Below are 15526 nucleotides of genomic sequence, written 5' to 3'. Positions count from 1 at the left end.
CAAAGAAAGAATTGGTTTTGGGGGTGACTAGTGAGATATACCTGCTGGAGCGTGTGCTACAGGTGGGAGATGCTATGGTGACCAGCGAGCTGAGATAAGGGGGGACTTTACCTAGCAGGGTCTTGTAGATGACATGGAGCCAGTGGGTTTGGCGACGAGTATGAAGCGAGGGCCAGCCAACGAGAGCGTACAGGTCGCAATGGTGGGTAGTATATGGGGCTTTGGTGACAAAACGGATTGCACTGTGATAGACTGCATCCAATTTGTTGAGTAGGGTTTTGGAGGCTATTTTGTAAATTACATCGCCAAAGTCGAGGATTGGTAGGATGGTCAGTTTTACAAGGGTATGTTTGGCAGCATGAGTGAAGGATGCTTTGTTGCGAAATAGGAAGCCAATTCTAGATTTAACTTTGGATTGGAGATGTTTGATATGGGTCTGGAAGGAGAGTTTACAGTCTAACCAGACACCTAAGTATTTGTAGTTGTCCACGTATTCTAAGTCAGAGCCGTCCAGAGTAGTGATGTTGGACAGGCGGGTAGGTGCAGGTAGCGATCGGTTGAAGAGCATGCATTTTCATTGAAGAGGACTGGATGAGGCAAATGGTGGTCACACCAGATATTGACTGGTTTTCTGATATATAAATACATAAAATAATAATTAATTATTATTGTATGTATTTATTTATTTAAATTAACTGGTTTCCTTATATGAACTGTAACTCAGTAAAATCTTCTAAATTGTTGCATTTATATTTTTGTTCAGTGTACATTTACCTACATACAGTAAGAATAGGAAATATTTTACTTGAAGAGATACATGATAAATGATGCATCAACAAGCTGTCACGTTCTGACCTTAGTTCCTTTGTTTTGTCTTGGTTTTAGTATGGTCAGGGCATGAGTTGGGGTGGGCAGTCTATGTTCTTTTTTCTATGATTTGGGATTTTTGTGTTTGGCTTGGTATGGTTCTCAATCAGAGGCAGCTGTCAATCGTTGTCCCTGATTGAGAACCATACTTAGGTAACCTGTTTTCACCCTTGAGTTGTGGGTGATTATTTTCTTTTCTGTGTTTTGCTTCACCGTTCAAGACTGTTCGTGTTGTCGTTTTATTGTTTTTGTTCAGTGTTCAGTTATCGAATAAATCTAACGTGGACACTTACCACGCTACGCATTGGTCCTCCTCTTCTTCCACCTACGACGACCGTTACACAAGCTCAGAAACTGCAGTTAGATTGGCATTCTGTAACACTCGTCGAAATGGGTAGACCAAGGTGCAGCGTGATTTGGGTTCATCATAATTTATTTGAATGTGAACCAGCAACAGAAACAATAATGAGAAACAAACAAACGAACATACAGCCTTGTAGGGCTCAAAAGCAACAATACAAAACAAGATCCCACAAACAACAGGTGGGGAAAGGCTACCTAAATATGATCCCCAATCAGAGACAATGATAGACATCTGGCTCTGATTGGGAACCATACCAGGCCAACATAGAAATACAAAAACTAGACTACACGTAGAAATAATAAACTAGAACACCCCCCAGTCACGCCCTGACCTACTCCACCATAGAAAATAAAGGCTTTCTCTGGTCAGGACATGACACATTCACTTAATTCATCAAGGAACTAATTTGATTAAATGTAAATTTACTTGAAATATTCATCATGAGTGTCTCTGTGGTCAGAGCCTGTACCCTCTGTCAGAATGCTCCCCCTCTCTGCTACCAGCTATTTACTGAGCTGCAGGACAGTCAGCCTAACTGCAGAGAGAGAGAGGGCTGAAAGGAGCAGCACAACTTGTGGCCAGCTGGATTCCTTCCCATTACCTGCAGGTAGAGAATCTGTGGGAAATGAATCCTTTTTAGTGACAAAAAGACGGAGGACATGTCCCCTGGCAAGGCCCATCCAAATCTGGCTTTGACTTCTACCTCTTCAGACAACCTCTTTGTTACACTCTGCCTGGTGTTTTAATGAAACAGGTTATATCATCTGCCAGCTTGGTTTTATTTTTATAGCCTTTCATAATGAGCAGATGTAATATGTTCAGTGATGAAATGCAGATATGGCTAGTGCAGAGCTGTTGTCTAAATGTATTTATTCAGGTAATCACTTGAAGAGCTTCAAGCCAGAAGTATTTCAAATCACCTCAAAGTCAAAGACTTGGCTGTCTACCGGGAATGGTAGCAATGGCAAAGGTTACCAAGAGGTAAAACAAAATACCATTACTATGTGAGAAAGATAGAGCAACATTCACTCACTCACTCACTCACTCACTCACCCACTCTCTCACCCAATCACTTAATCAATCACTCAATCACTCCATCTCCTTTTCTTTAGACAGGTAATTTTCTGTTGCAAGGTGAAAAGAACAGTATTCAGAACCAGATACTAAATGTTAGCCCCTGCTCCACCACTACAGAACAGATACCTCCCCCCATCTTCTCTTTTCATGGCAACAGTTGACTGATGGCTGTCCCCTACACAGAGATCATGAGCAAAATATGAGTTTTGTCCAGATGCAATCAATATCAGAGATTGGCTGTAACCCTGCTCCATGACCCATAGCCAGGTTTCGTGGCCTCTCCCCTCATCCATCAATGTATTCATCAGTTGGATTTAGGTGCAAAACAACATCCAATGAGCCCCATCGTCCGAGAAATCATGGCTATTTTTATAGCTCCATTTAAGGATGAACATATGAGTTGAGGGTTATCTACCAGTTAACAGCTGGCCTCTTAAGAAAAGGAACATTTTTGTAGGACACTTATTATTATAAAAGGAGAGTAGTCATATGTAGTATACTATACAGTTGATGCCACTTTCATACATTACTGAACATACAGTAATATGATCAACAGGCTAAAAATCTCATCACTTGTTGGGTATGTATTACTTGCTAAATCCATTGCTTAATTTTTTCTTCCTCTAATTTCTTCCTTGAAGTAAATACTTAACGTAGCTATATGTATGCAAATTTGAGTCTCCCAACTCATTAAAAGCATTCTAATTGCAACTCAGTGGCGGAACGGTCATCACACTGCAGACTCTATCCTTGCTCTGCGCTCCACCTCCTGCTATGCTACTGTATCCATCCATGGATGCAACTTCTGCTGCAGTACTGGAGTCAGAAAGTTATAATGACCTTGACAGTGTCTCAATAACAGTGGAATACTGGTTAGAGTCGGGGGAGTGTTTCAACATTTTAATTTGCCAATAAAATCGAAATGAAAAAAAAAAATGCTTCACATACTTACAGAGAGTAGAGGCTCTATAATGACACATAACAGATGAAAGAAGCATGTTTTGGAGTGGAATATATTCAGTATATGTCACATTAACCAAACTAGTTTTCCATTGAAGAAATCTATGCTTTCCTATACTTAAAGTAGTTCCGTGATGGGTAGTTGGCCATTCTTTCATCCCAAAGAAGGATTTGTTGAAGTCAAATCATAGCTTTTGTACAAGAAGATGATATGTGTGGTTTGTACCCTCACACAGACTGTGTTTAACGTCTCTGCGACACAGACTGTGTGCAGAGTCTCTAGCATAAAAAATTGATGATGGCTTTTCAGCCCCAAAACATTTTGACTCGCACAATTTAACTCCGATTTATCTCCCCAACATCTGCACTTGAGGTCATCCAATTTCACCTAAGCAGGGGTTGGAACCAAAATTATTTTCCAATCATTTTGTACTGAACAGAACCATTATTTTTTCGTTCCATTCCACTGTTCTGACCAGCAAAATACAGTTCTGAACTGGTTTGAACCAAAAAGGTTAAGGTTTATATTGTTCCTTTCTGTTCCTTTTTAAAACTCTGAAATCTATATATTTTAGCTCGACATTAAATTATTTCACCAATGGATAGAGCAGCTTGCTCAAGAGCGGGCAAGCTATTTACGTTTATTGGACAGACAAGTGAAGTGTAGGGTGCGACATGCGACTGAAATTTTGCAGGTGAGGACAATGTTGGACATGAAGCGCTGGGCATCTTGTTGTTATCACATGCATTATTGCCAATAAGGCCCATAGAATTATATCTACAGAGGGGTGGATTCTCTGAAGGAACTGTGAATGTCTATGAACTTCAGAAAGTTGGCTTTGCGTAGGAGCTTTGTTGCGTTTGTTTGTGGGGACTATTAACCGGTTCCCATGGTTTTAAAATAACGGTTCTGTTCCTGAACAGTATATATCACTTTCGTTCTCAGTTATGTTTCTGTTCCTCTAAAAACTTTGTTATTTCTGGTTTTCAGTTCTGTTCCCTGAACCGGTTCCAACCTCTGACCCTGAGTGCTGCTGGTTCACTCCAAAGTAAATTCAAGTCAGAGTATGAAAGAGTTTGAGTACCTGTATTAGTCATTCCTCCTGCTCCACAGAACACATTTGAACCCAGTCTGTATCTCTCACTGTGCTCTTTTGGCTTCCTTATGTCCTGTTTTGTTTTGGGAGGAGCCTTGCTGAGAGGGTTGGCACTGACTCCAGCTGCTCCTTATGTTCGGCCCTCTTTATACGTACACCGCGCTACAGTACAATCCTCCAACCAACCTTGGATGGTTGTAAAGCCCTGAAGTGAAGCCTGCTGCTTCCTTCCTCGCAAGCCTCTCCAGACACAATGAGACTTCTTTTTCACACACCACTGCTCGCACTTTAAAGCTCATTCCTTATTCATGTGATTGTCATGTTTACTGACAGTGCTGTGCAGCATCCAGGTTTCAACGGCAGTCATGAATTGCCCTGCCTTTTGTTTCCCTTCAGGACTTTCTGACACAACACACTTTCCCAGAATCACCCGAGTATGATATCCTCTCTCTGTGTGTCTGTCTCTCCTTGATCTCTCCTTCTGTCAACACCAACATAAGAATATGATAGATGTTTCCATACGTGAATAACCTGTCTATCTCTTCTCTGCATCTAGTTTCACTTTATGGTGGCAAGGCCCTTCGCTCACCATAAGGTTGGGTGTAGAAGCGTTGGAAGGTCGAATTAATTTGTGCTATGTTTGACGATATTGTACATATGCATATTGTGTTTGGAACAAAGCAACAGGAACAAATCCTAGTGTAATTGTACTGTATGTTTGCAATCCATAGATGTACGGTTACAAAATCTATAGCAACCACAGTGCACTCCTCTGACCTGTTGTTGAGTGCTTAATTTTTGTAGTGTTTTGATGGTTTTCCTACTTCATGCTCTGCATTCCTCTGTTTGCTGTAGTGTTCTTCAACATCCCCTCAGCCAAAGCACCTGGAGAACTGTGCTGCTCTGAAGAGCGAGAGAGCGCGCTCTACATTATGTATCAGCCAGTGTCTGGCAGAGCCTGTGGAGGAAATGTGCTGATAGAGATTCATTCTGCTCGTCTGCATAAGAGAAAAATAATAAAATAAAGATGAGGCAAGGCAACCACGTAAGGTGACACTGGGATTCAGGTGAGAGCCCTGTGGATGACTCGCATGGAGAGATTCAGAGATTGGAGCCTTTTATGGCCACGGCCCTCATTTGCATTTTGTTTATTTGTTTGTGAGAGGAGCGGGGAATGATGCGTGTGGGAGGCATGAGAGGAGAGCGCTAGGCGTGAGGGGGAGGTATAAGAGGAGGAGTCGTGAGAGGAGAAGGTGCTCTGCTCTGTAGAACAGTGTCTTCTGTCTGTGAGGTACAAAAGTCTGAGAATGCTGCAAGGGTGTTTACAGACTAACAGACAGGCCGGTACTTTCCGGGATCCCCTCGAACAGTCATTTTGGGGCACCATCTGCCACCTGCCCCCAACACTGAACACATGCAGGCTGTGCCCTCTCTCCGCATTCCCACACTGTTTTCATTACACCAGTACACAGAGCCATTAGCCATTAACCTAGCTGGCAAGCAGCACACACTCCCCCACCCCATATTACTAATATCTTCAGGACACTTGTTTTCCACATGTTGTGTACTGTATATGAACTTGATATGGTCTAGCCACTGAGGGGAGACAGACACTTCTAACACTTATTCAACAGGAGTCAGCTCAGCAGGCTGTGGTTTATTTAAAACATTTTCTCTTCCTGTGAATCATCTAAATAGATCAACATCTCTTAATTTTTTAAGTATGCCTGACGGCATAGATACATTCATGAATCCTCAAATGCATCTGGTTTTCTCATGGAATGTTGTTGTGTATGTCTTTGTTTCAAGTAATATTATGAGGAGGCAAAAACTAAGTTGTGTGAGAGAACTGTTAGGACAGGTATCATAGAAACAACATTGTGAAGAATAGAAGACAAGGTACTGTGTGTGAGACACCCACAGGGTTTTAGAGAGAGTAGGAAAGGTCTTGCTAGGAGTAGTACAAATCAAATCACAGTTTATTGGTCACATACTTAGCAGACGTTATTGTGGGTGTATTGAAATGCTTGTGTTCCTAGCTCCAATAGTGCAGTGGCATCTAATAAGTTTCAACATTACACACAAATCTTTAAGTAAAAGAATGAAATTAAGAAATATATAAATATTAGGACGAGCAATATCGGAGTAGCATCGACTAAAATACAGTAGAATGGAATACAGTATATACATGAGATGAGTAAAGCAGTATGTAAAAATTGTTAAAGTGACTAGTGTTCCATTATTAAAGTGGCCAGTGATTCTATGTCAATGTATACAGGGCAGCAGCCTCTAAGGTGCAGAGTTGGGTAACCTGGTGGAGGCCGGCTAGTGAAGGTTATTTAACAGTCTGATGGCCTTGAGATATAAGCTGTTTTTCAGTCTCTTGGTCCCAGCTTTGATGCACCTTTACTAACCTCTCTTTCTGGATGGTAGTGGGGTGAACAGGCCGTGGTTCGGGTGGTTGATGTCCTTGATGATCTTTTTGGCCTTGCTGTGACATCGGGTGCTGTATGTGTCATGGAGGGCGGGCAGTGTGCCCCCGGTGATGCGTTGGGCAGACCGCACCACCCTCTGGAGAGCCTTGCGGTTGAGGGCGGTGCAGTTGCAGTACGAGCCGGCGATACAGCCCGACAGGATGCTCTCAATTGTGCATCTGTAAAGGGACCAAACCAAATTTCTTCAGCCTTCTTCAGCCTCCTGAGGTTGAAGAGGTGCTGTTTCAGATTGTCAAGTGCCATTGGACTGAATGAAATGCTGTACTTCTGTTTGTACATGTAATCGAAGTATGTTGAGCAGGGCATTATAGAAACTTTTAAGCCTTGTTCACATTGGCAGTTTCAAATGACTTGAATCAATATTTCTTTGCATATCCGATTCGAATCTGTTATTTTTCCTGCAGTCTGAACAGCCAAAAAGCACATGGAACCGGATATTTCAAGCCACATTTCAAACCACCTTTGTATGGGGTTTGAAATAAGATACAAATCTGATTCTTGGTCATGCGACTTTGCAGTCAGTGGTTTTTAGACTTATTTGTCATAGCTTGTTGCTTGCTAGCTACTCTGTTGACAGTTTGACAAGAACATGTGGTAGCTAACTAGCTTGTTAATTGTTTATAAACACTAGGAAATGTGCTAGAAAGCTAAACAGCTAACTAGTTGACTTCTGTGGCAAACCAAAAAGGACTTGTTTTGAAAGTTGGATCATCTTCTCCTTTGAGGCTTTAAAGGTGTTCTTACCCTATGATTTTGATCATTCAAAGCTACTGGGAAACATCCATGATAGGCATTGTTGTCACCTTCGCTTGATTGCTACATAACTTCTGCCTGATAGGAAGCACAATTTCCACCACAAATCAGCCTACACCACAGCACACATACCCATCATTACTATGACAACTAGCGTAGCCATGTCAGCAAATTATTGCTGTTTGGACAGTCAGTATTCCAAAACAGATTTGAAAAACAAAACTGATTTGAGCATTAAAGCCTGCAGTGTGAACAAGGCTTTAGAGGGAAGTAAATCCCTATCTGATTACATTGCTACTAACCTAAACACTAAATAATCCAGGAAGTAAGTGGACTTTACATTTGAGGACTGGGTCAGGGAACATGCAGATATTGCTTCAGTTTGCTGTGGCATCTTCCTATTTTAGTTCCCAACCCAAAGGAAAATTGTGGGTTTATGTGATGTTCACAGCAGAATCTATTACAAAGGACTCAAATGTAGCCTTTTACTGATAGATTGAAGATTTGGTATGTATTTCACACCTGTGTTTACTCTACTGTACAATTGTGTCTGAACTCAAATATGTTATTAAACAGAGTTTGTGTAATGAGAAGTCACTTTTGATGAAAAGTCACCGCTGAAAACAGCTGCATTTGCATAAAGTCATCATTCAGAAGTCAAGTGCCAGTGATTGGACTGAATAAAATGCTGCACTTCTGTTTGTCATTTGTGGTCTAATGGAGAGAGAGAGCAAGAAAGATAGAATTGCTATGGTAACTATATTCCCAATCAAATACCAATAATTTGCAAACATTTGAAACCAAACCAGCTCTAGTTTGCTCTTCTGTCATTTTCAGCACTGTGAAGTCAACATCTGCTCTTCCAATGCAAAGCAGCCTAATTAGGATGAAGACGTTGTCCTGTTCTATCCCAGCTGTGTGCTCTGTGCTACTGGGCCACACTGAGAGGGATATGGCCCAGTGAGGGTAAACTCCCTGAATGGATGCCCTCGCCCACATAAACAGAGAGGTGAATGCACCACAACCGCTGTGGTAATGAGAAAATTAGCCCAAGCTATTTGTAACTTCCTTAATTGCTTTGTGTGGATAGACAGCACACCTTCCAGCATACACGTAGCTACCCGCTAATTGTAAACCTATCACTCTCTCTGGGAAATTGAGAAGGGAGGGGATAAAAAAAAGCAATTGCAGAGAACAAAACAATGACTTATTTCTGGATCCTGATTAAATAAATGTTATCTAATGTGATTACTGATATTTGTGTGGGTTTTGCAGATTTTTTTATTTGTCTCAGTCCAGTGCAAACCATTATCAAACATATTTTTAAGATGGTCGCAGTTCAAGCAGAAATATTTGAAGTGATATCATGGTGTTATTAATTTGTTATTGCCTTAATGGTGATCATTGCATTGCAGCTACTATTTTCCGGGTGCTTCATAAGGGAAATGCCTAGTTTGTGCCAACCAATAGTAATATGAGCTCTGTCCATCCCATCCCTCAGTATGTATCTATCTCTGTTCTCTGCCCTAGTCCTCCAGGGGGGAACTGTGGTACCGTACTGGGCTGGTCCTTGGACATTAGTGGGTATGTGTTGGACAGCAGCTCATCCGAACCCCTGTTTTGAGTAAATACCAGCTGCTGCTGTGACTTGCCATATGGAAGCCACACTTCCCCCAGAATGCAGCTTTCAGCCACTCAGAACAGGTGGAACGCACAGAGATTAAGGACTAATTCTGGCTGTACACTGTGATTTCACAATTTTACCATTTTAGCACAGTGTACAGGTTGCAGGCAGGTTGCAGACATTTCACAGGTTTGCTTGGATTATTATGATCACTTTATTTTTGAGGAGGGAAGGGGAAGAGACATTTAGACTTTTAAGCATTGCATCCTACTGGTTGAATGAACATTTCCTCACTGCAGATGCTAGGGTGTGCAGGTTCTAAGATGTTATTTTATTACTGGGCAATGGACATTTTTATAAATGTGGTATATTTGTGTATGCTGCAAGTAAGTAACAAACACAATTGTTTTTAACCTCACATCTCTTCTAACACTGTAGTGCCACAGCAGGTCTTATGGCTGTGTTCTGTATGCCTGTAGCCAATTAATCCAACCTCATCATTAGATACACTGAGGCTTGAGAGCAGGATTTAAGACATACCAGTCCCATCAGTAAACCATCACTTAACACTTGCCCTTGATTCTGTCAGAAACACTGATGGTTTGTTGCTCCTGGACCTGCTGACCACTTAAACCACGTCTCTCTGTCAAATGTTTGCAAATTGTTGGTATTTGATTGGGAATATAGTTACCATAGCAATTCTCTCTCTCTCTCTCCTCTCTTTCTCTCTCTCTCTCTCTCTCTCTCAGACGTGCAACACATAAAGCGTCGGGACATCATTCTGAAGCGGGAGCTGGGAGAGGGGGCCTTTGGGAAGGTGTTCCTGGCAGAGTGCTATAACCTCAGCCCTACCAAGGACAAGATGCTTGTGGCTGTCAAGGTAAGAGTTGATCTCTCAGTTACACAGGGCCACCTCACTTTCCAGTTACAGCAGACCCCTCACAGAGGTCAGGGCCCCTCAGCGCTCAGCGTTTGAACTGTATTAACCTGATCCTTGAACGACTCTTGGGGCCACCACACCTGCCATGGCCAGCCACCTCAACAACGTGGATCGATAAAAATGTGATTTTTTTTGCTGTAGTGTAGATCAATAATCATACTAATGATCATTGAGGTCACTATGAGTACGATGTTGGTTGTTTCATATCAGACTGAATGTATGAGGCTCCAATATGAGGTGACAGTGCCCCAGTCCAATATGAGGTGACAGTGCACCGGTCCAATATGAGGTGACAGTGCCCCGGTCCAATATGAGGTGACAGTGCCCCGGTCCAATATGAGGTGACAGTGCCCCAGTTCAATATGAGGTGACAGTGCCCCAGTTCAATATGAGGTGACAGTGCCCCAGTTCAATATGAGATGACAGTGCCCCAGTTCAATATGAGGCGACAGTGCCCCAGTCCAATATAAGTTGACTGTGCCCCAGTCCAATATGAGGTGACAGTGCCCCAGTCCAATATGAGGTGACAGTGCCCCAGTTCAATATGAGGTGACAGTGCCCCAGTTCAATATGAGGTGACAGTGCCCCAGTCCAATATGAGATGACAGTGCCCCAGTTCAATATGAGGTGACAGTGCCCCAGTCCAATATGAGGTGACAGTGCCCCAGTTCAATATGAGGTGACAGTACCCCAGTCCAATATGAGGTGACAGTGCCCCAGTTCAATATGAGGTGACAGTGCCCCAGTTCAATATGAGATGACAGTGCCCCAGTTCAATATGAGGTGACGGTGCCCCAGCATCTATGCGTTAGAGACAATGAGTATGGCGTGTCTCCTCTGTAATGCACAGGCAGCTCAGATTCAAACTCCCATTAGACAGCTCTGTAAGTGTTTTGATGTCAAAATGTGTTTGTTACTCGCCAAATATGGAGTTTCGCTGAGCAACTATCATAATTTACTTCTGTTACAGTCAGTATGTACTGTACTTCCAAAAAAGGTCTAAATAAAAATGTACAAGCAACCGAACAAAGATCCTATTCGGCACCTCCAATGTAAATCACTCATTTCTGCCACGCTCAGGTCGGAAGTCTACACCAGCTCAATACATTTGAAGTGCCGAAGAGGCATTTTTTTTCTTCGGTTGCTTGTCCAAAACCTGTATTAAACCTTTTTTGGATACTGGGGCAGGGTGACTGCAGCTGACTAATAGGTGAGAACATTTCCCCCTGGAAGTCACGTCCATAGCAATATATCTCATTAGCAGGTTCACTTAACACAATATTAAACATGTTTTACATGCTGTACAGGTCCTAATGGCTGACTTCAATATAAACTTTTGGGTCAAGATTTTTTGTGCCACTTTTAGCAATAGCTTCACTGTTGGAATTGAGCTCAATGTTGCTCAATATGAAATAAACGGCTAATGAACCGTAGCATTAACTGTAGAACAGACAAACAACTTTGAGCATTATGTACAACTGGTGGGCATTAACCATCTGGGTTCACCCCTTCACTAACACACACACACACACTAGCGCTGAGCAATTAACCAAAATGTCTGTTATTTAGTTGTTTTTTTAATCCTCTGAGCCAAGCATATTTATCAATTGAATGACATTTTGTCAGGGTCTTTTACAAATATGACCTCTGACTTATTCAGTGATTCCCTTAGCTTTTTAAGAACATAAATGTGGCTGTCATAGGAGGCATGTTAAAATATAGCTGTTTGTTAGTGAGGCTAAAGGGTGATCATAGATTTCCTGATCCTAAATAGGTCTCAGTTGGTTTGACGGTAGCAGTAAGATCTGTCATTCAACCAGGGCCATATGGTGTACCTTGTTACAATGGTACACAGGGAGAAGGGAGGCGTTAAATGTTCAGCGATCAATATTTATGTGACTTTAGAGGAGTCCTCCTGGATTGCAGTTGGGGCATAATTGAGGTGGTGGCCACCAAACAGCTTGTGTAGCTATTATGTTTGTTCGCACATTTTCAACCCATTATTACAAGGGTATAGATTTCCACAGCTTCAAGGTTAATCAGGTCTGTTGGGATTGTGTTATAGCAGCCCCTAGTTGATGCAGACACCTGTTTACGATGACATCCATTTTAAAGGCCAGTGGAGTCAAAAACTGGATTTTCCTGGGTATTATATTTCCACCCTATGAGGTTGGAATAATACTGTGACATTGTGAAAATGATGATAACGTCCTTTTAGTGTAAGAGCTGTTTGAAAAGATTGGCAGAAATTTCAGCCAGTTTTGGTGGGATGGAGTAACATCACCAGGCGGTAAATTAGGTAATAGACCAATAAGAAAGAGAGTTCCAAACCTCTCTGCCGATAACAGATAGTTTTCAGTTTTCCCCTCCCCACTCAGACCACTCCCAGACAGAACTAGCCAAATTCTTGAGAATTTGTATCATTAACCAGCACTGAACAATTAACTTAATTGACCAAATATTAAATAGGATCATTTTCTCAGGGATTGATCTTGAAATTAAATTTAAACCTCAAGATAGCCGTAACTAAATAATGGTAAACTGATATTGCTTAAATTATGTTGAGCTCAGTACAATCTTGAGAGACATAAGCTACATTTAAACTAAAACCACCACCACTGCTCGGCCTATATCAGGTACTCCCATACTGGGGTATGGGTATGCACAATGTCGTAGGGGGTACACCAAATAAAATTGTGATTCACATTTTAAAAATCAAATAAAAATCTTCACATTTTCAAACAGTCCATTTTGTCACGTTCTGACCATCGTTCGTGTGTGTTTTCCTTGTTTTAGTGTTGGTCAGGACGTGAGCTGGGTGGGCATTCTATGTTGGATGTCTTGTTTGTCTATTTCTATGTCTGGCCTAATATGGTTCTCAATCAGAGGCAGGTGTTAGTCATTGTCTCTAATTGGGAACCATATTTAGGTAGCCTGGGTTTCACTGTGTGTTTGTGGGTGATTGTCCTTAGTGTCCTGATGGCCGTGTTCTGTGTTTATGTGCACGAGTATTAGGCTGTTTCGGTTTTCGTTACGTTTATTGTTTTGTAGTGTTTGTATTTAGATTTGTGTTGCAATTGTTTAATAAACATGGATCGCAATCTACACGCCGCATTTTGGTCCGACTCTCCTTCACCCGAAGAAAGCCGTTACAGAATCACCCACCACAACAGGACCAAGCGGCGTGGTGACAGGCAGCAGCAGCAGGAGCTACGAAGTCTGGAGTATACGACTTGGGAGGAAATAGACAGGTGGGCGTCGACCAAGGGAGAGTGCCGGAGCCCGCCTGGGATTCAATGGAGCAGTGCGTGGAAGGTTATCGGAGAATGGAGTTGGCGAAGCAAGCACGGCGGCGCGGAAGGAAGCCCGAGAGTCAGCCCCAAAAATGTATTGGGAGGGGCTCAGGGAGAGTGTGGCAGAGTCAGGGTTCAGACCTGAGCCAACTCCCCCTGTTTATCGTGAGGAGTCAAGGAGGAGACCAGAACCAGAGCCAGTGTTGGAGGTGAGCGAAGCAGAGACTGTGAAGGAGTTAATGGGGAAATTGGAGGAGAGAGTAATGAGGGAGTTGCTGTGTTGGTGTTTTAAACATGGAATTCGCCCGACGGAGCGTGTTGGGGATTTGATGGCACCTGGGTCAGCATGGAGCAGCCAGGGCCGCCAGTCAGCATGGAGCAGCCAGGGCCGCCAGTCAGCATGGAGCAGCCAGGGCCGCCAGTCAGCATGGAGCAGCCAGAGCCGCCAGTCAGCATGGAGCAGCCAGAGTCGCCAGTCAGCATGGAGCAGCCAGTCAGCCAGACTCTTCCAGATCTGCCAGTCGGCCAGACTCTTCCAGATCTGCCAGTCGGCCAGACTGTTCCAGATCTGCCAGTCGGCCAGACTGTTCCAGATCTGCCAGTCGGCCAGACTGTTCCAGATCTGCCAGTCGGCCAGACTGTTCCAGATCTGCCAGTCGGCCAGACTGTTCCAGATCTGCCAGTCGGCCAGACTCTTCCAGATCTGCCAGTCGGCCAGACTCTTCCAGATCTGCCAGTCGGCCAGACTCTTCCAGATCTGCCAGTCAACCAGACTCTTCCAGATCTGCCAGGATCTGCCAGATCCGCCAGCCAGCCAGGATCTGCCCGATCCAACTACCGGCCTGAGCTTCCTCTCAGTGCTGGGCTTCCTCTCAGTGCTGGGCTTCCTCTCAGTGCTGGGCTTCCCCTCAGTCCCGAGCTTCCCCTCAGTCCCGAGCTTCCCCTCAGTCCCGAGCTACCCCTCAGTCCCGAGCTACCCCTCAGTCCCGAGCTGCCTCAGTCCCGAGCTGCCCCTCTGTCCCGAGCTGCCATTAAGGAGGGTAACCTATCTAGGGACGCTAAGGAGGCGGACTAAGACTATTATGGAGTGGGGTCCACGTCCAGCGCCAGAGCCGCCACCGCGGACAGATGCCCGCCCACACCCTCCCCTATAGGTTCAGGTTATGCGTCCGGAGTCCGCACCTTGGAGGGGGGGTACTGTCACGTTCTGACCATCGTTCGTGTGTGTTTTCCTTGTTTTAGTGTTGGTCAGGACATGCGCTGGGTGGGAATTCTATGTTGGATGTCTTGTTTGTCTATTTCTATGTCTGGCCTGATATGGTTCTCAATCAGAGGCAGGTGTTAGTCATTGTCTCTGATTGGGAACCATATTTAGGTAGCCTGGGTTTCACTGTGTGGGTGATTGTCCTTAGTGTCCTGATGTCCGTGTTCTGTGTTTATGTGCACAAGTATTAGGCTGTTTCGGTTTTCGTTACGTTTATTGTTTTGTAGTGTTTGTATTTAGATTCGTGTTGCTATTGTTTAATAAACATGGATCACAATCTACACGCCGCATTTTGGTCCGACTCTTCTTCACCCGAAGAAAGCCGTTACACATTTATATTTTCCAACGGGGCTTTACATTTGGGTGAGTTTTTCCTCTCGCCCGAGTAGCCTCATGTCACTGCCAAAAATCAAATTAAACCATAGTCTAGTCAAACAATTAACATCCAATCATATTAACCGTTACTCTCTCGCGGGAATTCCACTAACGTAGCCAAACGTAGCTGCTGCTCATGTTGGTATCTGTACTGTTGACGCAAAAGCCATGACAGGGAGACACAGTGGAGTGGTAACATGTGTGCAAGCAGTTGCTCCCGACACCACTTGGGTACACTGCAGCATCCACCGGGAGGCTCTTGCTGCCAAGGGAATTCCTGACAGCTTGAAAGACGTTTTGGACACTACAGTGAAAATGGTTAACTTTGTTAAAGCAAGGCCCCTGATCTCTCGTGTATTTTCTGCACTATGCAATGATATGGGCAGCGTCCATGTAACACTTTTACAACATACAGAA

General features: G+C 43.6%; 1 protein-coding gene across 1 annotated transcript in view; it reads left to right on the top strand.

The window, feature by feature from the left end:
• Window positions 1-15526, top strand: part of LOC139386570 (NT-3 growth factor receptor-like) — a 287619-nt gene that overhangs the window by 250553 nt on the left and 21540 nt on the right. The window contains exon 13 of the mRNA XM_071132265.1: window positions 9987-10117. Coding sequence (XP_070988366.1) covers window positions 9987-10117 — 131 coding nt within the window. The remainder of the gene's footprint in view (window positions 1-9986; window positions 10118-15526) is intronic.

This window comes from Oncorhynchus clarkii, chromosome 1, assembly GCF_045791955.1.
Source record: "Oncorhynchus clarkii lewisi isolate Uvic-CL-2024 chromosome 1, UVic_Ocla_1.0, whole genome shotgun sequence".
Lineage (NCBI taxonomy): Eukaryota > Metazoa > Chordata > Actinopteri > Salmoniformes > Salmonidae > Oncorhynchus > Oncorhynchus clarkii.
This window is presented reverse-complemented; position numbering and strand designations above follow the sequence as displayed.